The 26,521-nt window shown below is 32.8% G+C and overlaps 1 protein-coding gene across 3 annotated transcripts in view; it reads right to left on the minus strand.

The window, feature by feature from the left end:
* LOC127523379 (piezo-type mechanosensitive ion channel component 2) overlaps window positions 1-26,521 on the minus strand; it is a 102,700-nt gene that overhangs the window by 66,314 nt on the left and 9,865 nt on the right. For all 3 annotated transcript variants that reach the window (XM_051914020.1, XM_051914029.1, XM_051914011.1), the window contains exons 2-7: window positions 25,303-25,398; window positions 17,449-17,574; window positions 12,754-12,796; window positions 7,802-7,964; window positions 3,440-3,725; window positions 2,253-2,466 (exon numbers count right to left, since the gene is read on the minus strand). In XM_051914020.1, the coding sequence (XP_051769980.1) occupies window positions 2,253-2,466; window positions 3,440-3,725; window positions 7,802-7,964; window positions 12,754-12,796; window positions 17,449-17,574; window positions 25,303-25,398 (928 nt within the window). The remainder of the gene's footprint in view (window positions 1-2,252; window positions 2,467-3,439; window positions 3,726-7,801; window positions 7,965-12,753; window positions 12,797-17,448; window positions 17,575-25,302; window positions 25,399-26,521) is intronic.

Here is a 26,521-nt window from a genome sequence, read left to right on the forward strand (position 1 = left end):
TAAAGTGCATTTATTCTACTGCTTTTATTTTAATTCCAGTACAAACAATGATTTTTTTTTTTTTTTTTTTTTTTTTACAGTAATGAGAATATTTATTTATTTATTTAATTTGGTTTTGGTATAAAATACAAAGAGCACCAGACATTTCTTCACAGAAATATATGTAAAAATGTATGAAATCTAAAATAAACTGAATGCAGAATTATCTCAATTGCTTTTTACAGTACCTTTTAAAAGTTTGGGGTCAGTAAGAAAAAGAAATGAATACTTTTATTCAGCAAGGATGTGGTAAATTGACAGTAAAGACATTTATAATGTTATAATATTATGATTTTTACCTGTTCAGTGGAAAAAAATATATCCAAAATGGTGGGAATAAGCAAGCGATTTTTATTTTTAATTAAATTTTTAACATACTTAAAAATCATTAAATCCCAAAAACTGTCCAATCTAATTAAAAATGTACTATTTTACATACAATATTTGTATGTATGTGCTATGAATTGTTATGCTTATTAGACTAGGGCATTGTGAGTTTAGCAACATCTACGCTACAATAATTAACACAAAAGTATGGAATTACCTTAATGCATAATTAAACATTATAAAAATGTCATGTTAACTGCATCATAAAAATGCTGCATCTATTTCAGGAGAGTTATTACATAAACGAAATAATGAACGAGTGATTCCTTTGGCATACATGCACAACATTCAGCTGATATGCATTTATGATTCTGAAGCTATATTTATTTCCCTCTGCAGTTCATCTGCAGGTCTTTTGTGGACTGGCCCTTTGTCAGAACATACGAGAACAGATGGGATACGGGATCATTTATCTGTGAACCCTGTGTTTCTATCAGAGCCCAGACACAGGAAATTGGACTGTGTTTTGCTGCAGGGCATGATGGGTATTTTAATACTCATTCATTATTTACAGTATGCTGCAGGTACATATTAATATGCATACGATGACATTAAACATATGACATATTATATAGCATTACTGGCACTGTCGTACAGGCTTGTATTCAGAGTCCACTGATTTATAAATAATTAAAGAGGATCTATTGTGCTTTTCTACATTTTCAACTTTCTTTAGTATTAGTTGCTCTTTTAGCATGAAAAACATCTGCAAAGATACAAAGCACAAAGGGAAACGCCTCCATTGTAGCCTTGAGTTTTTTTCCGGGAACAAACACGTCACAATATTCCTCATTTAAATAATTCCCGCCCAAGGCATACACAGAATAAAGGGGCGGGGCCTGGATGGGTTAGTTAGTAGTGTTTGAAACTCGTCATTATGTTGAGGGGCGGGACATTTCCGATCGACCAATCACAACACACTGGTGCAGCCGACCATTCAGAGCGCATTGCTCTTTTCAGAAGAAGGGGCTTCATAGAAACAGGAACTAACGAGGGGTGCGTTTCCCGAACAGCGATGTAACTCGCTGCTGAACTACCATAGTATGATGCATCGTTGAACAAATCAACTAGCTAGTCACGACTGTTTCCCGAAACCGTATTGTCACAAACCTGACGTTCAACCACGTTGGTGAATGATGTCACGCAGGTGGTGAGTAATAACTTCTTTAAATGAGTCCTTTTGAGATCCAATTAATGCTAGATTTTTGCTATAAATTACGGACATGGCATCAGAGGTCTAATTCTCATTTTCCTCAGTTATTTTGCTTTATTTCCAGATTTAATCATATGCTTGTTCTTACGTACTAGAGCACTCTTCAAAAACGGTGCTTTAAATCTCTTGACAAACTAAAATATATAAATGACATTTGTATATATTCAAAATAAAAGATATACATTGTACTTAATGTCAGCTTGCTTATTTTGCTCAAGATAAGGATTTATTAAGTCCACATGTCATAAAAACAAGAAACTATGCTTCTAACCACAGCTTGAGAGCTGTCGTTCCAACCACACAAGTTTGTGATGCAGTTTGCGAATGTTCGTTTGAACTATGGTTTCAGGAAACACCAAATCGTTGCACTATGTAAGTAACGACGGAACTTGCGATGTTAGTTGGCTAACGATGCTTTTGGGAAACGCACCCCAGAGCGTTACTGACAGTCTAGGAAGAGAGGAGCATGTGAATAATACTGTTTTTTGAACATACAAGCATGAAAACCTATTCTAGTAGAGCCCAAAATCAATCTCAAGACTTGGCATAATATGGCCTTTTTAATATGGAGCAAGTTATTTGCACAAAATAGATGAAAAGGACGGTCTCTGACCTAACATAGCTGTCGTTGGGCCTGATGGCCTCCTGGAGGAACTGGAACTGGTTGGAATAAAGTACGATGAGATGACCAGCACTGAAGATGGCCATGAGAACACACAGACAGCTGAAGAGGAGCTTGTCGAAGGTCTTGCAGAGCGACCACCACGTGCACAGACCCAAGAACACAAAGAAGTAGACGGCTGACGTCAGAGAGGGGAGCATGATACCTGGAGACCAGAACAGAGACAGATTTAGACTTATGGAAGATTAGGTTTGTATTTTGCTGACAGCATGATTAATTGGTAATGCAAAATGTTCTTTTAATATTAAATTTTTTGTTGTTGTTTTTTGCATTGTGAGATTATCTTCATAATATATTTTTTTTATATTTAATGATATATTTTTCAAATGATAAAGTACACTTGTTCTACTGAAACAACAAAATATTTGTTGTTTCACGTGGTTAAACATAAAAAGATTTTAATGAAAAGACATTAAAAAATTAAAAGTGTACATTTGTTACCGCCTTTAAAAAACAGACAGGATTATTTTTATTACAGTATAAACAATGAGGGTTTTTTTAAATTTGGGGGATGGAGGGTATGTATGTGCTTCATCATAATGCAAAAAAAAAAAAAAAAAATCTTAATGTTAAAAAAGCATTTTTTTAATGTAAAATATATATTTGTTATTGTTTGCTTTATGAAATATTAGCCAGACATATCATAAACGCAATCATATCATATCATACCATTATAAATATATCAATTTCAAATAAATGTTCTTTTGAACTTTCTATTCATCAAAGAATCCTTAAAAAAAAAAAAAATGTATCATGGTTTCCACAAAAATATGAAGCACTAAAACTGTTTTCAACATTCATAATGATCATAAATGTTTCTTGAGCAGCAAATCAGTATATTAGAATGATTTCTGAAGGATCATGTGACACTGAAGACTGGAGTAATGATGCTGAAAATTCAGCTTTGATCACAGGAATAAAATACATTTTAAAATATATATTCAAATAGGAAACACTTGTTTTAAATTGTAATAATATTTCACAATATTACTGTTTTCACTGTGTTTTTGATCAAATAAATGCAGCCTTGGTGAGCAGAAAAGACTTCTTTCAAAAACATCTTACATCTAAACTTTTGAAAGGTAGTTCACATTAAAATATATATCACCTATACACACCTGTTAATCCCAGTAGAATGGTAACCACCACTTGTCCAGCGGTTGTGATGAGGTTACCGATGATCTCTTTGAGTTTATTTGCCACTCCTGCTACTCTGCGCAGAATCTTCATCTTTGTGCTCTCCTGCACCTCTTCCTCCTCCTCTTCCTCATCCACGCCTTCTCCGTCCCCCTCCTCTTCCTCCGCCTCATCTTCTGCATCAAAGTCCTCGTCATACAGCATTTCGTCATCGTCATCATCATCATCGTCATTGTCATCTTTTTCCACCTTCTCGTCAATCTCCTCCTGTGTGTGGTCACAGAATACAAGAATTATGCACATTTACTGTATGAATGAAAAACATAAAAACACAGCAAGCAGTGTGGAACAGTTGTTAATAAATTATTGGAGTGTATTTTACAAGAAAATACTTTTTCAGTCTTTCTACCTGAAAATTTCACATTTAACTCAATGTGTTGCTTGTCTTTTCTTTTATAATTAATTGTGAATTTTACTAATAATTTCGGAGTAAAAATTGTTTGCCTTTTCTCCAAAGCAAAATCTGGATGAACAAACAACTGACAGTATAAAAATAGAACAAAAAACCTATCATTTTTTAAATGTTTATCATTGCATGCTATATACTATCTGACATACTACATATACTATTAGTAAACAGTATATACTAAACAGTATGCAGTAAGTGGTATTGTAGTCCATTTCAAGAACATCTCTCTGTTTAATCTGGTTTAGATTAACTATGATCTCACACAGATTCACAAACAAACAATAAGCCCCATCTAGCTTTAATGGCTCCATATGTATGGCCTTCAGCACAGGAAACAACTTCCTGCTCACAGTAGCACATACTGCTAAACACCAGTAAACGTTTAGCTACAGCATGAAGCAATTCTTTAAACCTCTAGTCTAAAGTTTCTCACTTTATTTATATCTCCTAGTATTACAGCTCATCAACCTTTAAACAAAATACAATATGGATAGATCGATGGATGGATGGATGGATGGAATGACAGATAGACAGAACAATAGATAGAACGATAGAACGATCAATAGAACGATGTCATGTTTTTTTATCATCTAAAATGTGCTGCAACATATTCCAAAGATAAGCAGAATAGATAAGTAAAAAGTAGACATTTAAAGGTTTTTACACATGTGTTTAATTTAAAAGTGTTTTACATTATTTTTGAATGTAATAATAAAATGTGATACAGCAATGCTATTTATCTGTGTTTTTTTTTTTTATCTCTCAACAACTTTTGACCCAGTGTGACTACTCAGGTGCTTATTTTCCAGAAAATGTAGTATTATTGAAAAGTGCATATTTACAGATATTTTCTACCCTATAGGGGGTCCCTGGCCCCAAAAATTTTGAGAACCCCTGCTTTAGATATTGGAAAGCTGATGGTATCAAGCTGATACGTGATAATATAATATACTTATGAGCTGGTTTACAAGTCTAGTCAAAGAACTTGCCTCTCCTCATCCAATAACATAAACCTGATCTCATAAAAAAACAGTTTTGTAAGATTTTCACTCTGGGAAAATAAAAATTTGGAAAGCTGTTACCGGGGTGGGGTTCACAAAAATGTGATTATGGCATTTCACATAGTAAAGTTCTTTAACAACACTTCTGCTGCTGGTTGGCACTACATGCAAACTTGAAATTCATCCAATCATAATCATGTAAGGGATAAATGTTGCAGAATAAATGTGTTTTTTTGTGTGTGATAATGAATTGCTGACTTTACATTATCCTGTTGACTGTTTTTGAGTTTATGAGAAATTATTTTATTATGTAAGATGAATGTTCAGTAACACTTTAGTTTAGGGTCCAATTCTCACTATTAACTAGTTGCTTATTAGCATGCATATTACTAGGATATTGGCTGCTTATTAGTACTTATAAAGTGCATATTAATGCCTTATTCTGCATATATACCATATTCTACATCCCTTAATTCTACCCAATACCTAAACTTAACAACTACCTTACTAACTATTAATAAGCAGTAATTAGCAGTTTACTGGGGCAAAAGTTGTAGTTACTAGTTGTAGTGAGAATTGTGCCCTAAACTAAAGTGTGACCAAATGAAAACATGGACCCTACACCTACTCCTAACCCTACCCGTTAAACACTTTATTCCCACGATTAAATAATCTTTAAACGCTTTACTTCTACTTTTCAAATATTTTCTTAATTTTTATTTAAAATAAATGCCTCTCCTAGTTAACATGCAATGGGAAAAGGGAGAAGAATGAGTTTGGTAAAATGTGCATTCGAACTGAAGTCGATCGCGTCAAAAGCTAACACCACCTGTCTTACTCTCCATGTCACTGGTTCTGCTGTCAGAAGTATTTCTTTTGTAATTTTGCTCAATCAGATAATGGTGGGCGGAGTTACTGTAAATAGACTTTGTCATCAAGGCTATTTGCACTTGTAGTAAAATTATTAAAGTTACAGTAGCTCAACTGGTAGAGTTGGGTTTGATAAATTAATAATGAAACAGACAAATTAATAATAATAATAATAATACATTATTATTTTTATTACTATAATGTGGTCAAATATATTTTATCAATAACATAAAAGTGTATAATTGACTGTTGTCCCAGACACTTACTGTGATTATTATTAAAGGTGCAATATGTAAGATTTTTGCAGTAAAATATCCAAAAACCACTAGGCCAGTGTTTTATATTTTGTTCACTTGAGTACTTACAATATCCCAAATGTTTCCAACTATTTGTAAATCGTTAGAAAAATTGCAATTTTAACCAAGGCTCCGGGACGTGTGAGGAGTCGCCTGTCAATGGCGTCATACCCGCGTTACCCTCGGTTTCCAGTTTTATTTTGTAAAAACCATGGAAACACCAAAGACGCTTTAATATATTACATGTTTTAATAGGCAAGGGAACAATTGGTTACAATTATAGACATAAAACGAATTGTTGTTATATAGCTCAACACGTTTAGTCTTATTGTTTAAATCTAATTTTCTTGATATTTTGCAAGTCCCATGCTTTACCATGCCTCAGAGAAAAACACTATATTGTGAAGTAGCTAACATAGCATAATCAGATGCAGCTTTATTTTTAGTAACAGTAATACAGCATTTTCTCCATCATACGATACGTTTTAAAATTAATTGCATGCCATTTATCAACACAAGCCATCCAACATTTAATATGATATTCTAATATCGATCTATCTTACCGCAATGTGTCTCAAACAAGTGTCTCGCAGCAGCCACCGAGCGAACTCACAGAGTAACGTTATAACATAATTTTCAACACTCTCAAAATGTATCTAATATGATAAACAGAGCTGTGTTACCTCATACTCATGACCGGAAAAGCGCAAGCAGCGCCGGCGACTGTGGCATAATAAAAGTTTCGCTGCTCGTGAGGCGTGTTGCGCAATCGCTCCAGCGGCCTCGTTCAGCTCCACAACACACGGTCCTGCTCTGCTTCATACTACAGTAACGTTAATAATCGCATCCATGAACATGATTTCTTCCAGAGTCCTATCCCTATTGTTTCCACCGTCCGTTGAGGTGAAGACCACATGTCTCAAGATTCGGAACTCAAACTTGCCGACATCAAGCTACGCCTTTGTTTTGAATAGGCCTCTAGCGACCTCTAGCGGACAAAATTTTTACATATTGCACCTTTAATAATCACATTAAGATCAAGTAAGATTAATAATCACAGTATTATTAAGTTCAGTAGCTCAACTTATAGAGTAAAACATTTTTTTAATAAAACAGACAAATTATAATTATTATTATTATTATTATGATCATCATTATTATTATTAAATTTACAGTCGCTCAACTGGTAGAGTTGGGTTTGATCAATTGATAATAAAAAACAAATGAATAATAATAATAGAAATTATTATTATTAGGTCAAATATATTTGAATAATAACACAAAAGTATATACTTGAATATTGTCCAAGGCACTTGTTTTCTTACTGTAAGATTAAATAAGATGCGCTCAGCTGGTAGAGTTGGGTTTGATAAATTGATCATAAAACAGACTAATTATTATTATTATTATTATTATTATTAATAATAATAATAATAATAATCATCATCATCATCATCATAAGAACTCCCTAATTATATGATATGATTATATGATAAGTATCCAATAATGCTGGAAAGTTCCATGAACGTTCATCATTATGTTTGAAATGCGTCAGACCGCAGCACATGAATCCCATCAGCAGAGGTGACAGCTGAACCTCGCGTCTGGAGAGCACATGTTCTCTGTGTTTGTGTGCATGCGTGTAGGTTTGAGTAACACAGGTGTGTGTTTAAGTACTCCATAAGGCATGTCGTAACTCTGACCCACCTTTTCCTCGTGCTCAAAGTCGTGGTTGTCCTGGGCCATCTCCTCACTCGGCCGCTTGTGAACCAGCTTTCTGCACAGCAGCCAGACGGACAGGCTTGCCATGAACATTCCGATATCCGGGAGGAAAACTCGGATACCATTGCCTGCATCTGCACCAATAACACTACAAATACACAAGCAGAGAGAGAACAGATTAACACACAGAGCCTTCTTTTAATCTATATTGATTACTTTTCCACATATATCTTCCTGAAAAAAAAGTGCAAACTTCCACACATGATTCACATGAATTCACATGAACCTGTTACAGGTAATCGTGACTATGACAAACAAACTACCGTCGCCAGAATTCCTATTAAACCGCACACCATCTGTGAGGGTGGAAAACATTTGTGAGAATGCTGTTTTCCAAACTTTTTCCAGTTCGAGCTTCTTACACATCTGTTGTGTGCTAGAATACACCGTTTTATGTGCTTCCCCACCCAGTTCAATAAAATCTGCCTTGCACCATATTAAAAGAGTATAAATATTTCCCATAAAACACATACTGGGTTCTTCTGAAACTTACACAACAGTGAAATTTAGTCTTTCTCAAAGTGCTATAGTCTGTGTTAGGTTGATTTAGTCAAAACAGGTTTGAATGAAGGTGCCAGTGTTTTGTTGATCAGTGTCACCATCATTCAGACAAAGAAGAGCAGTTATTCATGCCATTATTAAAGGGAAACATATGGTGAACACAATGACCTTTGATGTATGGAATGATTGATGAGCTTATACAATATATAATCAGTTAGAAACAACACTAAACATTGCTCCAGGTGAACTAAATCATTTATTATGCATGCATCTAGAAATACAACAGACATGCATGACTCAAATGGAACTAGACATGACAAGATGTGTTTGATAAACAGCTAATTTTACAGTATCTTACCAGTGTGACAATTAAAAAACAGTCGTTGGGTTTCAGACATTCAAAATGAAAAGCTTAGAATTTATTTTAGCACTACTATTTTTGGTTTCTTTGCCTAAAGTAAACTTTACCTTCATGCCAAAATGACTCAAATTAGACTTGTAATATTTGCTTTAATGAGCTCATCGTTTCTGCCTAAATTAATACATGATAACTGCATGATTTGTATCATCATAGGACAGTACAAATTTGGACAAATGGGCATTACTTTGATACAGTCACATCTGATAACAGATTACTCTAAATTGTAATGTAGAAACATGTATTTCTCTGTAAAGCTGCTTCGAAACGATATGTGTTTTGAAAAGTGCTATACAAATAAATGTGAATTGAACTAAACTGAATTAAACTGTTTTGTTATCTTGCACAAAAAAATGCAGCATGATTTTTTGCAGATTTTAAACATAATGAAACCGCCAGTGATCTCTGACTTTTTTTGCCATTACTTTCATTTCCATATTGTTGGATCAAGATTTAAAAATAAAATAAATTAAAATAAAATAAAATAAAAACTTTTTTTCTCTTGCAATTCTGAGAAAAAAAAATTGCACTTTATCTCACAATTCTGACTTTATAACTCGCAATTGCGAGTTTATATCATGCAATTCTGAAAAAAAAAAAAAAAAAGGTCGCAAGAGATTGCAAGATAAAAAGTCGCAATTACCTTTTTGTATTTTTTTTTTAGCGGCACAACCAAGCTTAAACATTAATACCTCTCACAAATTACAACAATTTATTTTTAAAACTGTACTTAACTGTTTTTTAACCCTTTGTTTTCAAAAAATATGCTTATAAACAGTATCATAACTACGTTTTTTATTTAAAATGAAAAATTTAGATTTTTTTATTTGAAAATAATGTTTAAAATTGTAGAGCATGGTGCTAGAAATGGCAAAATCATGCATTTGACTTCCAGCGATATTAACGTTCTTGAATTTATAAAAATATATGCCTTCAATGTAATTTCAAGTGTAAATTTCTGTGCATAAAAGTGTCTGCCAAATGCATAAATGTAAATTTAAATACTCTCAGAGGGTAGATGAGAAACTGCCATAAAAAAATACTTTTTTTTTTTTTTTTTTACTATTTTGGGTCTGTGCAGCTGCAGTTAACCATGAAATTGGGAGTCAAAGTGACCCGCAAACATCAAAATTTTGTACATGCATTCCACAACACCTCAACGTGTCAAACTTTGCAGGCATGTTCATGAGCCGAAAATTAGCCTGAAATTATCATGAAAAATCCTAAGTTAACCAGTACTTCTGACAACTCAATTTTGTGTTTCAGTTCAAAAAGACCTGCAACATAATACAAGGGTTTTAACAATGAATTTCAGACCCCCAACATCGACATCACAATCATTCCTGCATCAACTCCGTTGTGCTCATGTGATTGACTTCTGCGCTGTGATTCCCTGCCGGTCCGTGGAGCAGAGAGACATCAGTGGGCCGTTATGTCACAGATAAATGCCTTCGCTCAACTAACAGGTCAATTAGGAGAATAAACAGTTTACAGCTGAACTTCCTGCCACTTATGTTGAATCGAGCCATCCGACCAGCGCTGCTTGGAAAAAGGTGCAGGTCGAGATTCCCGCACTCAGGAAACCGCACTTAATAGAATCACAGTCAGGCCAGCGCACACAAACATCAAGGTAGGCTTTGAAAAATTGGGCTGTCAACAGTGGGTCAGGTTTAATTGGGTTTGGTATTCATCATGGAAAACGGCTGGTTTGGAGGGTGAAGTTTGGAGCCGCGCTGGTGGACGGCAGACAGCTGGCCGCAGTGTAAGTGGAGCGTAATGTTATCTGTCTCTGCTTGCTGAAGTACTTAAAAACACTTAAAAACTCATCCCTTTAGTGTGTGCACGATTACACGGTTTTAAGTGATTTTGAAAAACAAGTGATAACAAGTGATATCCTTACAGTATCGTACCAGAAAACCATTCTTATGGCAGCTGCTTTAGGCCGTACTACTTGAAATGTTAATCTTTAAATGGGTTATATTTTTTATCATTATTATTTTGCCTTACACTACCGGTAAGAAGTCTGAAATAATTAAGAATTTTTTAATGCATTTCAAAGTCTCTTATGTTCAGCAAGGAACCAAAATACAGTAAAAATGAATGCAGCAATATTGTGAAATATTATCATGCAATTCTGACTTTATATCTCACAATTCTGACTTTATATCTCGCAATTCTGACTATATCTCACAATTCTGACTTCATATCTCAATTCTGACATTATATCTCACAATTCTGACTTTATAACTCACAATTCTGACTTTATATCTCACAATTATGACTTCATAACTTACAATTCTGACTTTTTATCTCAATTCTGAATTTTTTTTCTCAGAATTGCGAGATATAAAGTCAGAATTGCGAGATATAAAGTCAGAATTGCGACATATAAAGTCAGAATTGCGACATATAAAGTCAGAATTGTGAGATATAATGTCAGAATTGAGATATAAAGTCAGAATTGCGAGATATAAAGTCAGAATTGCGAGACATAAAGTCAGAATTGCGACATATAAAGTCAGAATTGCGAGATATAGTCAGAATTGCGAGATATAAAGTCAGAATTGCGAGATATAAAGTCAGAATTGTGACATATAAAGTCAGAATTGTGACATATAAAGTCAGAATTGCGAGTTATAAAGTCAGAATTGCGAGTTATAAAGTTAGAATTGCGAGATATAAAGTCAGAATTGCGAGATATAAAGTCAGAATTGTGACATATAAAGTCAGAATTGTGACATATAAAGTCAGAATTGTGACATATAAAGTCAGAATTGCGAGTTATAAAGTCAGAATTGCGAGTTATAAAGTTAGAATTGCGAGATATAAAGTCAGAATTGCGAGATATAAAGTCAGAATTGTGACATATAAAGTCAGAATTGTGTGATATAAAGTCAGAATTGTGACATATAAAGTCAGAATTGCGAGTTATAAAGTCAGAATTGCGAGTTATAAAGTCAGAATTGCGAGATATAAAGTCAGAATTGTGACATATAAAGTCAGAATTGTGTGATATAAAGTCAGAATTGTGACATATAAAGTCAGAATTGCGAGATATAAAGTCAGAATTGTGACATATAAAGTCAGAATTGTGTGATATAAAGCCAGAATTGTGACATATAAAGTCAGAATTGCGAGTTATAAAGTCAGAATTGCGAGTTATAAAGTTAGAATCGTGAGTTATAAAGTCAGAATTGCGAGTTATAAAGTCAGAATTGTGAGCTATAAAGTCAGAATTGTGAGTCATTTTTTATTTTTATTTCATGGCGGAAACAAGCTTCCATAGTTTTTACTATATTTTGATAAAAAAAAAGCAACCCTGGCAAGCATCTTTTTTAAAATACATTTTAAAAAATCTTACTGACCCCCAACTTTTAAACAGCAGTGTATCTTTAATTAAAATGAAAGCATCATATTTTACCATTAATGCCCTCAATGTGATGAATGAACCAGAAGGCAGAATGAACATTTTGAATAATATGATAACAAGCAACATAAAGAGTTCATGCATGTGACAATGTACCATATGACTGTTTATAATGTGTATCATTGCATAAAGTGTTTTTACATATTATTTTAAAAAGAAACAGTAGGCAGTATACTGTATGTAGTATGCTATTCTATTCCCAACATGACAGCCAATGGCACAAAACTAGCATCAAAGTTCTGGTAGCAACAATGCCTTCTCTTTTCCCCCTCACAGCGTTCAATAAAAACTGAATCAATAATCTGGGATGTTTTTGTATTGCTTGTTGTAGCTTTAGTGTCTGCTATAAAAAAAAGTTGTTGTAAAAGCCAGGCCAAAAGATTTCACGCAGTAAAAACATTTTCAATTAAAAACCTTTCACATTCACAAGAGCAATGTGAGAGTTTGATGAACAGGCATGAAACGAAACATTCATAAAATGTTTCTCAGGCAATTTATAGGCTGGCGATTAAAATAAGCGCTTGGACTCACCTCTCGAAACCAATCTGTCGTATTGACTTCTCCCAACTTGAACCTGGTAAATAGAAAAGATAAAGCTTTACTACCCATTGTATAGAATTTTCCAGGGCAATGACTTTGAAAGCACAGAGAGATTCAGTGATAACTACCTGCGCCGTGGGCTTTCATAAAACAATGACAAGAGCAGAGGTGAATTTCTTTGTCAAGCTACAGGGTCACTGTAGGTCACTTCTGCGCTACTCTGAGGAAGACGGAATTAATGAGTCTAGTGATGATTAATGTGATGAGATGACACGTAATCTTTAAAAAGAGCAAGATGCTCTATTAAAGAGAACCGCTCTTCTAACTTCAATTACCCTTTGCTCTTTCCTCTTTAATTTTATTTAGCTCATTTCTAAGTTGTATAAAAACAAAAACATTAAAATATTATATTAAATATTTAAAAAAGAAAAAAAAAAACTCAGGGTGATACAAGACCCCTCGACTTTGTGGGTTTATTTTGCAATAATGAACATAACTGGACAAAATAAGCTCTGATATTATGTGCAACAAATATCAACAATTTTTTAATTCAACCAAATAAAAATAAATATTTAAAAAATAAATACAAAATATTATAAATTATATATATATATACACAGTTACAAGAAAAAGTATGTGAACCATTTGCAGAATCTGTGAAAATGTTAATAATTTTAACAAAATAAGGGAGATCATACAAAATGCATGTTATTTTTTATTCAGTACTGTCCTGAGTAAGATATTTTACATAAAAGATGTTTACATATAATCCACAAGACAAAAAAAATAGCTGAATTTATTAAAATAACCCCATTCATAAATTTGTGAACCATTGATTCTTAATACTGTGTGTGGTTACCTGGATGATCTACGACTGTTTTTTTGTTGTGTGATGGTTGTTCATGAGTCTCTTGTTTGTTCTGAGCAGTTAAACTGAGCTCTGTTCTTCAGAAAAAATCTCCAGGTCCTGCAGATTCTTCAGTTTTCCAGCATTTTTTGCATATTTGAACCCTTTAAAGCAGTGACTGAATGATTTTGAGATCCGTCTTTTCACACTGAGGAAACTGAGGGACTCAAACACAACTTTTAAAAAAGGTTCAAACATTCACTGACGCTCCAGAAAAAAACATGAAAAATCCTTGAAAACTGAAGAATCTGCAGGACCTGGAGGATTTTTCTGAAGAACAGAGCTCAGTTTAACTGCTCAGAACAAACAAGAGACTCATGAACAACCATCACACAACAAAAAAACAGTCATAGATCATTCAAGGTAACCACACACAGTATTAAGAACCAAGGGTTCACAAACTTTTGAACTGGGTCATTTTAATAAATTCAGCTATTTTTTTTGTCTTGTGGATTATATGTAAACATCTTTTATGTAAAATATCTTACTCAGGACAGTACTAAATAAAAAATAACATGCATTTTGTATTTATTTATTTAAATACATAACTGATACCAGGATAGTCATATTGATTATTATTGATAATTAATACGTTTATTTAATAATGTCAACCATTTTTAATTCAACCAAATAGAAATAAAAAATAATTATTATATGTATATATACACACACACACACACACACAAATACGTAATACATAACTGATACCAAGATATATTGATATAATTAGCACATTTAACAATATATTAACCAAATTTAAAAAATAAATATATAAAATAATTGTTAAAAAATAAAAAAATATATAAACAGAAATACATGCATAAAAAATAACTTTTATTAATATATTTTAATATAAATAAATTAATATATTTATTTAACAATTCATTAACCATTTTTTAATTCAACCTAATTAACAAAATAATTAAAAAATAAAAACAATTAAAGATAATTATAAAATAAATTATATATATATATATAAAATTTATTTTACAATTAACTGACACCAAATATAGTCATTTTAATATAATTAATACATTTATTTAACATATATATTAACCATTTTTTTATCCAACCAAATAAAAAATTCAAAAATTCAAATACAAATAATTAAAATTTTAAATAAACAATTAAAAATAACTTCAAAATAAAATAAAAAAAATAAAATAAAAAAAAACTCTTAACCATGGTAAAATCACTGTAAAGCATGCCCTATTGCTTTATGTTTATTTTGTATTATTTTAAAAGGGACAATGCACATCAATTGACATAAGCACTTGTGTCTGACATCCTCAAAATCAGCTCAACTTCAGATGTGTCAGTATTATTTACAGTAATCACAAATCAATTCATCAGACTGTGTTCTTAGCAAATTAGGAGAGTAATTAGGTATTGAATGGACTGTTACAAACAGGAGTCACTGCCTGATTCAACTCAATATTACACTGACAGACTCTCTGTAGTGGATGTTCATTCAAATCACACCAATATAATGTCCACAACAAACCTACTGGGAGGATGAATGTGCAGGCGCAAATGTTATGAGTATCTATCTTTAGAAAGAAAAAGGAAAAACAACACACATCTCCCATTTCTACAAGACAAATGGATGTCATTTCATTCCATTAAGGAGGATCGAAACCTTTCAAACGTCACTGTCAAAATTCAACAAACACGATTCATTCTAATCACCATTATTACAATCATTATGACTAATGATAATGACGTGTTATCATGGTAAAGAGGCTAGTTGGTCACAAAGTGTACGTGTGTTCACTTAAATGTGATAAAAGAAATCTAACTGATATGATTATGATGATTTTAATATTTTACTGAGTATATGAAGACCTATATGATTGACCCAGACATACTGTATAAGTTCAAATGTCACACCAGGACAGAACTATAAAGAAAGTGTCTAAATAAAACAAAATGTCTAATCATCAGCTCTGAAAAGGGTTATATAAGAAAGGTGAACCATTTTGTCATTCCCAGAATTGAAACATTAGAAAACGTAAAGAGTTTCCAGTCTCAGAGGGACGTGAGTAATGTCTTCATTGTTCAGACGGGAACGATTGGAGGGCAAAGACAAATCTTAGTGGCACATTTCCCATAAGCCTCCCGCACAGTCATTTAAAGTTAATCTTGGGTGATGTCTTCTTGATTTGATACAAACACAACTTTTCCAGCACATTAAATGAGGACTGCATTAAAAACTGTTCCTGTTTGAAATGACAAACCCTGTTCACATAATGTATATTCATCCTTTGATATTTCTTTCAAGGTTCATTATTGGGATATCTGTTTTGCATACATTATTTCCAAAGAATCAATAAAACAATTAAGCCAGAACCTTGATAAATGGTGATTTTTAGCTGGTTTTGAGGTTATAAATGTCTGTATCTCAATCTAATGTTCCCCTGTGCCGGCTGTCAGAGAAAAATATTGTCAGTTCATCTTAATTCGATTCCTCATTGGTCCATAATTCATGCCTGGCAGTACAATGATAAAATAAGCATGGTCAGCAGAAAGCGGTCAATGGAGCGATGCAGGTCTGAGTTCAGTGACCCCTGAGCAAGACTTTGTCCTCCTTTCAACAATGAAGAATTCTTTTTTATTCACGGTGTGAAAGACAAGGAGACTAAAGAGAATTGGGTTTCTTCTTCTACTGATATGTGACCAACTCCTTCAAAACTGTTCCTAACTTTCTGAGTTATTAAACAGTGAGTTCATGCAGCATGAAGGGCCGTTTCACAGTCACACAAACGTCCATAAAGCTTACTGGGTCTCTATGCGCTAAAAAGGTTTTCAGTCATATGCCATAAGAGTGAATTGCACAAAAATGTCCAGGTCTCAATTTCACTCTAAAAAAATAAAAATAAAATAAAAAAATTGTATAATAAATTATTTTTATAATAAAATATATTTTATTATATATAAAAAATAAAATAAAATAAAATACAAAATACATAAAATAAAATTTATTTTTATTATAAAATATATTTTACTATATATAAAAAACTAAAATAAAATGAAATAAAATATAAAAATACATAAAATACATATAATAACAAAAACTAAAATAAAATATATTTATTATAACATATATTTATTATTTCATTATAAATTAAAAAATAAAATGAAATAAAATACAATATAAATAAAATAAAACAAAGTTTAAAAAATTAAATTATGTAAAAAATAAAATTTAAATTAATTTTTAATAATAAAGTATATTTTCTTATGTATACAAACTAAAATAAAATGAAATCAAATAAAAAAAAATACATAAAATAAAATTAATTTTTATCATAAAATATTTTATTATATATAAAAACTAAAATAAAATGAAATATAAAAAATACAAAATAAATAAAATTAAATAATAAAATTAAAAATTTTATAAAATATTTTATTATAAAATATATTTTATTAAATATAGAAAAACTAAACTAAAATTAAATAAAATAAAAATACATAAAATAAAATATAATAATAATAAAAATAATAAAAGAATGGTTGTACTGACAAAAATCTAAAATTAAATTAAATTAAATAAAAAAATAAAATAAATACATGTATAAATAAAATAATTAAATTAAATTATCTAAATAAAAGATAAAAAATAAAAACTACAACTTTTGCCATGCCAGTAGATAGTAATTCTGCTAGCACAACTAGTCACCAAGGTCAACAAACGCAATAACATGATCAGTTGACAACACTTTATTATGGAGCATGAACTTGATGAACCATAAAATAAATAAACAAGTGTAACTTACAGTTGAACCCAGAATCGATAGTGTTTCCAGCCAGCAAACTGTGGATTGTGATTTGATAGATGATGTGGATGAAGAGGAAGGACATACTGCAGAAGCATAAAGACATCAGCAAGTGCCCTGTGTGGCCTGGAAGAGAAACAGGAACAACCATTAAGGGTCTGTTATGATTTGTGTCTGACATGCTGATGAACCATTTTATCACAAACATTACTCATGGAAGTCATTATTTACACACCCTCAAAAAATAACAGCATAATGGTTTAGAAATGACATCAGGATGAGAAAATGACAATAGAATTTCATCATTTTAGGTGAAATATCCCTTTACACCAGAATGATTGTCCCTGTAATAAATGTTTTGCAAATCATCTTGGAAAAAAATATCTGCTAAATGACTTCATGTATTGTTAATATTTTTTATTAAGAGATTTAGAGGGAGCAAATGTAAATTACTTTTTTTTTTTTTTTTTGTCCGTGCAGTGTATTTTTTGGATCTGGCTGCTTCTCACATGTTTTTATAAAGCACCTCCAGCAATGTGAGCCGATGCTAATGGAGCTTGTGTTACTGATTTCCCTCAGCAGAAGCGCTCTTTGTTGTTCTTACAAGACGAACAACAGCTAATCGTGAGAGCCTCTTTGTTTTAGCACTCTCAAATAGCGTAACACCAAGGTCAAATGAAGTATTAAAGTATTTTTAGAGTGTTTTTCTCTACCAACAATCAATATTTTCCGATGCGGCGCAGGCCTGAGCATGGCTGTGCAGCCCATCACATGTAATGCTTCCTAATGGAGATCATTTTAGCCACAAGTGAGACATAATCGTAAGAATCCAGACGGTGAGAATCGCTGCCAGATGCTAACTACTAGATTTGTCCTCGGCCTGGGACATGGCTTGTCCTGATTTACTCTAAAAAACACAGTGTGCAAAACAATTTGTGCTAATTTCCCCCTAACAGAGGGAAGGGGGTTGTTAAAGTGTAGTTTAGCAAGCACCCCGGGTGCAAATCTCTGCCAAAATAAATAAATAAATAATTATTGTTGATTGAACCTCTAGGAAAAAACTGAAAAAAGTTTGTAGATGTATATATTATTTGATGCATCAGGCTTTTATGGCTCCTACAGTATGATATAATGAGAATATGGAGGGGAAAAAACAGCTTAATTTTATTCAGTGGCCGAAACTGAGGTAAAATATGCAATTTGGTGCAGTTGCTCATATTTATGACTAAGAAGTAAGATGAAATTCTGATGCTTGTAATGTAAATCAATGAGATTTTTATAACAGTATATCAGACTACTAACATAAAATGCATATAAATATCAGTTATCACTCTATATCTGCTAATAATATGTCTTAGTAAGATGATTTGGTAACACTTTAGTATAGGGAACATATATAAACTATTAACTACAACTTTTCCCTCAATAAACTCCTAATTTACTGCTTATTAATAGTTAGTAAGGTAGTTGTTAAGTTTAGGTGTTGGGTAGGATTAAGAATGTAGAATAAGGTCATGCAGAATAAGGCATTAATATGTGCTTAATAAGTACTAATAAATAGCCAATATTCTAGTAATATTCATGCTAATAAGCAACTAGTTAAAAGACCCTAAAATAAAGTGTTACCGATGATTTTTAAATGCTTAGTTTTATGATCAAAACTCTAGTTTTAAAACATAAAATGCAATGCAATACGATGATGATTGAGAAATTAACAAATAAACCTTCCTCAAAAGCCTGATGATCATATTTGACTCACATTTTAACATGAATTTTCTATAAAATGATGTATGAACAGTTGCTTCAGTCCAGTAAGCGTTTGTCTTGAAATATTACTAACAATATAAATAAAAAATATATATTTATGAATTATTCTTACATTTACTTTATAAAAATCAGTGAAGATTTCACAGCAAAACGACACATAAACCATGATCTAAAGATGGATGTTTTTACTAAAAGGCCTTTTACTTGTTATAAAAGTCTAAACTTTCAATCAGGCGACAGAAGGACTGTAGTAGATTGTATACAACATTTTTCAGCGAAGTTTTGATCATGCTGATCATTTAGAAGCCATAGAAATTGCATATCAAATATGATACAGTGGGTTTTATAGGGTTAATAGCTCAAAAACATACTTAATTTTGTGGGTAAAATGTTGACGTCTCAAATCTGTCAAATTAACACCTCTCAGTGTTCATATGGGAACAACCAGCAGGGTGTAAAACCGAAGCAGTGTTAGAGTTAATTAGATGCTTAAGTGATTAATTAAGTGATGATTGTTTGATTATTGAAGACACCTGATGATAACGAGCAGAATCACTGAAGGAAAGATAAACAAAAGAACTAGAACTGACTTCCAGCCACAGCCTTAGATGAAATCAACTGAAAAGACATTAAATCTCTCTTTTTACAAACCAGACTGACTTTATTTCTGTCATTCGTCTACAGTTCTTTTTGAGAATTAACAGAGGTTTGGATGTTGATGTTTTATTGAAAATATTTGGTCACCATTATGATAATCAGTGTTTCATTTATTTGAGTAGTTTGACTCTTGACTTTTTATGTCAGTTTGTGGTCTTTGTTAAAACATAATTTGTTGCAAAGGAAGCCATAAACAAAGACAATCAGATGATAAAGTTTTAATCATTGTAAAGAAAAATGATTGATTAATCTCATAACTGACCAAAAGTAGTTATTCGACATTGATAGGTTTCACCAACATTATTTTGTTGGCACAGATCAGACATTCTGAATTTTGATTTTTGAATACATTGTGGGAAAAATGTTTTTAGATACACAGACATACAGAATCAAAATATGAATATGAGTTTCTCTTTCCTTCAGTGATTCTGCTCGTCATCATCAGGTGTCTTCAATAATCAAACAATCCTTACTCAATCACTTAAGTACCTAATTAACTCTAACACTGCTTCGGGGTTACTTTAACGCCCTGCTGGTGGTTGCCATATGAACATCGTGCGGTGTTAATTTAACACCGGCGAATTTACTGTACATTTTGACATGTACAAACATCAAGGTTATTGGCTCGATTCCTAAGGAACGCACATACGAGCAAAATGTAAAGCTTCAGTGCACTGTAACTTGCTAAAATATTTTGTCAAATGTGTAAATGTACAGTACCGGATAACAAACACATTCTAAAAAAGTGATTGCACACAGAAGTGAAGCTTTAATAACATCATTGAAGGAAAATAAAAGGTTAACTTTGAAATTAGAATTATTATTTTGTCACGTACAGCATTAGGGTCTGTGGGATCTCAAATATACAGTGCTTGATCATTATGGCATACATGTCAGACAAAGATGAATCAAGCTAAGAGAAATATGACATAAAAATTCACTTTATCTCCCTTATCTATATTCACAACATTTGTAATGCTCCATGCTTAACAGGACCTGACAGAAGACATCGATTCACCTCAATGTTTAGATAACATTACAAAAAAATACAGCCAATACCTCACCGCTTCAGACATCATAGATAAAACACTTGCCAAAACCAACAATGCTTTGAATTCTTCTTCATTGACTAAAATAAACATTTTCAAGCTTAATAAACCAGTGGCTTTTGAGTAGAAATATTCCTTTATTCACATGAAGATTTTAATAGCTAAATAATTATGTATTACAGTGTGTGTGTGTGTGTGTAAATATATATATATATATATATATACACACACACAATAATTTTATGAGTAGCATTTTTCAGACATAGGTTAGACCGAAAAATAGCTTCCCTGTGTTTAAAATTTGAAATGAAACATGGCCAGAATGCAAAAGTGAACTAAATTCTATAAAGACAGTCCTTCCAGGATTTCACGGGATTTTTTCTGATTTTTCATGGTTTCACAGAGATCGCCCCTAGTAGTGAAACATTGAAATTTCGAAACATTTCAAAACACTTATGACGTAACGAAGCCTCATTTACTGAAATCACGTGACTTTGGCAGTTTGATACACGCTCCGAACCACTGATTCGAAACAAAAGATTTGGAAAGCTGCGAAGCTTCATGATGCAGTGTTTTGAAATCACCCATCACTAGATATTGTTGAATAAAGTCTTTATTTTGTTTTTTTGGCGCACGAAAAGTATTCTTGTCACTTCATAACATTAAGGTTGAACCACTGTAGTCATATGAACTGTTTTAAATATGTCTTTAGTACCTTTCTGGGCATCTGAAAGTGTTAATTATCTTGTTGGCTGTCTCACTGAGCCATCGGATTTTATCAAAAATATCTTAATTTGTGTTCTGAAGATGAACGAAGGTCTTACAGGTGTGGAATGACATGAGGGTGAGTAATTAATGACAGAATTTTCATTTTTGGGTGAACTAACCCTTTAAGTTTTAAGGTGGCACCAGCCCCTGATTTGGCAGTACTGTGAGGACTGACAGAAAAGCACTGAGCTTGAGTTGTGATGCAGATAATATTAACTTTTTTTTTTTATTATTAATATTAAAAATATATACTAGGGTGTGGACATGGCTAATAAGCCAATAAGTGCTCCTCTGCAGCATCTACTACAGTGGTAATTTATTCTTTTTTATTTCTAAATAAGTGTTTGCTTTCCTACATGGTGAAACCTTTAGTTTTACAAATGGGGACAAACTATGAAGTATGAACAAATAATGTTTTGGACATCACATTAAAAATAACATTCAAACTGGGCAATATTTAAAGCTTTGAAGTGCTTGGAAAAGTTGTGTGAAGCACTTAAAAGCATTAGACCATTTCTGCCACAAGTTATTTCTGTTAGTGTCACAATGTTTCTCATAGTTTCCAGATTACACGTGCACTGGGAAGAAAGCGCTTGAATTCACCACAGAATTAATAACACCGCTGTGAAATCTTGTGAGAAGCATTTAGGTTAAATTTGTCACAGAATTCTCTGTTAAACCAGATATCAGATCAAATATCAGTATCATATCAGAACAAACAGTGTCCACAGCGGTACCGTTTGATCTGATATCTGTGGTTTAACAGAGAATTCTACAACGAATGTGAACACTTCTCACAAGATTTCACAGTGATGACAATGAATTCTGCGGTGAATTCAAGCGGTTTCTTCTCAGCGCACGTGTAGAAATGTGTTGTGTGATCGAGATGGGCCCGCTGCTCTGAACTCCAGTCGTGACGCGTTGTCTATTATTGGTCCGAGCTGTGCAGCTCAATCTGTAAAGAGGACTGTAAAGACTGTAAAGACTATCAATTCATTTTATCATGGGACCAGAATGACACAGTCATTTAAAGCCTTTGAACTGTTTTGTCTGTTGTAAACAAAGCAAAAATACAGAAGTGCGTGTGAATGTGTTTGCACGCACCACTTTTTTTTCCCCACAGACACCTGCAGGCATATCTATTTTCCAATAGCATAACCCAAAATATGACATTAAAGGGTTAGTTCTCCCAAAAATGAAAATTCTGTCATTATAACAGACTGCAAAGGTATTGGTTTTTGGTGCAAGGGGAAATGGAAAAGATCTTTAATACTTAGTTGGATTTTGACCCAGTCTCACTGGTGTTGGGTATACCTAATGGATGCATTGTTTCATCTGCTAATGATAATTGTATAATATTCTATCCTTTGCTGCCAGAATTTTTTTTTACTTAATTGGATCAGTGATAAATCTCCATCACTTAAAGGTTGGCATAAGATTATTTTTGAGTTGATTATATTATGGTGTAGCCCTGTTTTATATATAAATCTGAGCTATTTGTGTTCTTTTTTGTTTTTGTTTTTTTGGTGATGTCTTGTTATATTTGTATTATAATGAAAACTCAAACATCATTATAAAAAAAAAAAAATCTGTCATTAATTCATCACCCTCATGTCGTTCCACACCCGTAACATCTTCGTTCATCTTCAGAACACAAATTAAGATATTTTTGATGAAATTCATGAGGTATATGCATAGACAGCAATATAATCAACAATTTCAAGGTCCAGAAAGGTACTAAAGACATTGTTAAATCCGCCAACGTGACTGCAGTGGTTCAACCTTAATGTTATGAAGAGACGAGAATACTTTTTGTGAACAAAAACAAAACAAAAATAATGACTTTATTCAACAATATCTTCTCTTCTATGTCGTTCTCATAGCCGTTTTGCATCCAGCAGTTCCAGGTTCTACGTCACAAAGCCGACTCATTATTGACCAAAGCTGCACACGTGAGCAGTACGACGCATGCTGCACAGTGTTTTTGTATTTTTGTTGTTGTGTGTACCTTCATAAAATTCAAGTTGAACCACTGCAGTCATGTGGACTATTTTAATGTATTAAAGACCTTATTTTAAGGTCTTTAATACCTTTCTGGACCTTGAAAGTGGTGATTAAATTGCTGTCTATTGAGGAGTCAGAGAGCTCTCGGATTTCATCAAAAATATCTTAATTTGTGTTCTGAAGATAAACAAAGGTCTTATAGGTTTGGTGCTCTTTTTAGAGCACTAACATCCCATGTTGTTTCTTTATAAGTCTACATTTCCAACGTTGTATGACCACATTTGCATATAACCACACACAACCAGAATACCAATAAGGTCTGATAAATCTATGTGAAGCCCAGAATGCATTTCTCTTACTATGAGCACAGGTCTGCTTAACTATTGATGAGTGCAAGTCGACCACTTAAAATGTCCTGTCCTCTTCCTCTTTCATCTTATTCCATGAAAACCTTCTCTTATACATAATTAACAATCGGAAAACAAGCATCCAAACACACCTCAACGCTAATGTATATTACATAATATTTAAAATAAACTACTCTACAGTTCAAAGGTTTGGGGGTCAGTAAGATTTCTTTTTGAAAGCAATTAATACTTTTAAGCAAGAACCCATTGAATTGATTAAAAGTGACAGTAAAACATTTGTCACAAAAATTTCTATTTAAAATAAATGCTGTTCTTTTGAACTTACATCAAAGAATTTTGAAAAAATGTATTGCGGTTTCCACAAAAATATTAACTGTTTTCGATATCGGTAATAAGAAATGTTCCTTGAGCAGCAAATCAGCATATTAGAATGATTTCTGAAGGATCATGTGACACTGAAGACTGGAGTAATGATGCTGAAAATTACAGCAATAAATTACATTATAAAATACATTACAATAGAAAACTGATATTTTAAATTGTAATAATATTTCATAACGTTACTGTTTTTACTGCATTTTAGATCAAATAAAGGTATATTAATAGACTTTCAAACACATTTAAAAAATATATATACCGACCCCAAACTTTTGACCGGTAGTGTGGCTATAATTTTACCATGTTCATTTGTTTCTAACATAATTTATACATAAAATTTGACCCTGTCCTTTCTGTTCAACCTCATTATGTTGTGATATTTAAATAATGGATTGATCTTTGACATCATATTTAAGGGAGTGACATCATAAAAATGTTTTAGATCACATGATTCAAAAGTTTCTCTTTTATATTGGTCTCAACAAGCTCTATTATAGGGTTAAAAATCACACTGATCAGTTTCTCTAACACTTAAATCTTCCTCGTCTCAGTGGATTAACACAGATTTACCATAATGTTCTTATCAATTATTCAGCATGATCAGCACACCTTCATTACATCCTAAATCTTGATCTTCCTCTAAGCGCGCATGAGCGAGTTCTTCCCTCTTAACAAAAGCCACGAATCACGATATACAGGGCCTCCTGACTGTAGTTTCAATTAATGTTTTGTTAACACTTCTGCTCCATTGGATTTTCTGCATGAGGCACTAAAGCCAGTTTCAGGAGAAGACGGATGTGCTTCCTGCATTGGATTTGTGACACTTATGGAAGAGTTAGTGTTGGTGCAGAGATGCTTCTTACCTTGCATGGTTATGCTGGAGGGTTCTGGGAAGAGAGGGATGAGGAGCAGGTAGAGGAGGTAGATGAAGGACAGTACATTGTACCTGAACAGACATGCTGTGGAGAGAAGATATCAAAACACATATTAGAGTCATCTACAGTTTTTTGTAAAATCATGCAAAAAGCACACCTGATGTCATACTGCATCATACATTTTTAACAAACCCTGAAATAATGCTCACATAGATGAGAATATGTTCAATATAGATTTAGATAGATAGAATGATATAACGATGATAGATAGAACGGCAAACAGACAGACAGACGAAAGAGACAGGCTAATGTATGTTTCTGTCGATGGATACGAATTCTGGCTTCCCCTAAACTTTGTTCAATGCATGCGTAGGTGAAACCTGAACAGCACACGTTGCTATCCGTGTTTAAACTAAATCCAAAACAAAGCCTTGCTAATTTAAACATTCATAAGCAAGACGGGAAAGAGAACTCGCGCGTGCGCGCTGTTGAGATTTGTGTGCGCACTCATCCGAAGCGCGCACGCGGAAGCGCGTGTACAGCGCGCAAATATTGTGTTCGCTTTGAAATCTTGCACTTGAACAGACAAATTCACACAAAATTATGTCAACATGCCCTTCTTGGCGAGTATCCTAGCAAACATAGTAGGTTATGTCTTGACCAAGCAAACATTTGGACGTTTAATGACCGTTGAAAAGACGTCCCTCCGACACGCCCTGTCATGGTTGAAAAATAGTTGCAAAATTAAATTTGAATGCATTTTAGGAAATGTTCTGTCTGTGTTACATATTTTTACCGATTTATGCCATCCTACCGCGACGTTGGACCAATGTTTGCTAGGAAAACAATCTCAAAAGACTGACGAATCGATAATTCACCATGGAAACAGGCGCCAAGAAAAAGCGCGCCATTCTTCTTTTATTTAATGGCGATTTACAAAACCTACTTAGTGCACATCGCCACCTGGTGGTTGTGCAATCATTTTTTCAATCTTTTCATTCAATAAGTAATCTTTATTCACTGAGGATAATAATTATATTGTTTGTTTGATGCTAATTACATATTATAATTGAATAAACATTACTGCTTTATAATAGAGCTTTATAATATATATATATATATATATATATTGGTTTTACTGTTTTATTTTTATATATATATATATTAATAAAACAGTAAAACCAAAATGTATTCAGACACCTTCAAC

The sequence above is a fragment of the Ctenopharyngodon idella genome, chromosome 2 (assembly GCF_019924925.1).
Source record: "Ctenopharyngodon idella isolate HZGC_01 chromosome 2, HZGC01, whole genome shotgun sequence".
Taxonomy (NCBI): Eukaryota; Metazoa; Chordata; class Actinopteri; order Cypriniformes; family Xenocyprididae; genus Ctenopharyngodon; species Ctenopharyngodon idella.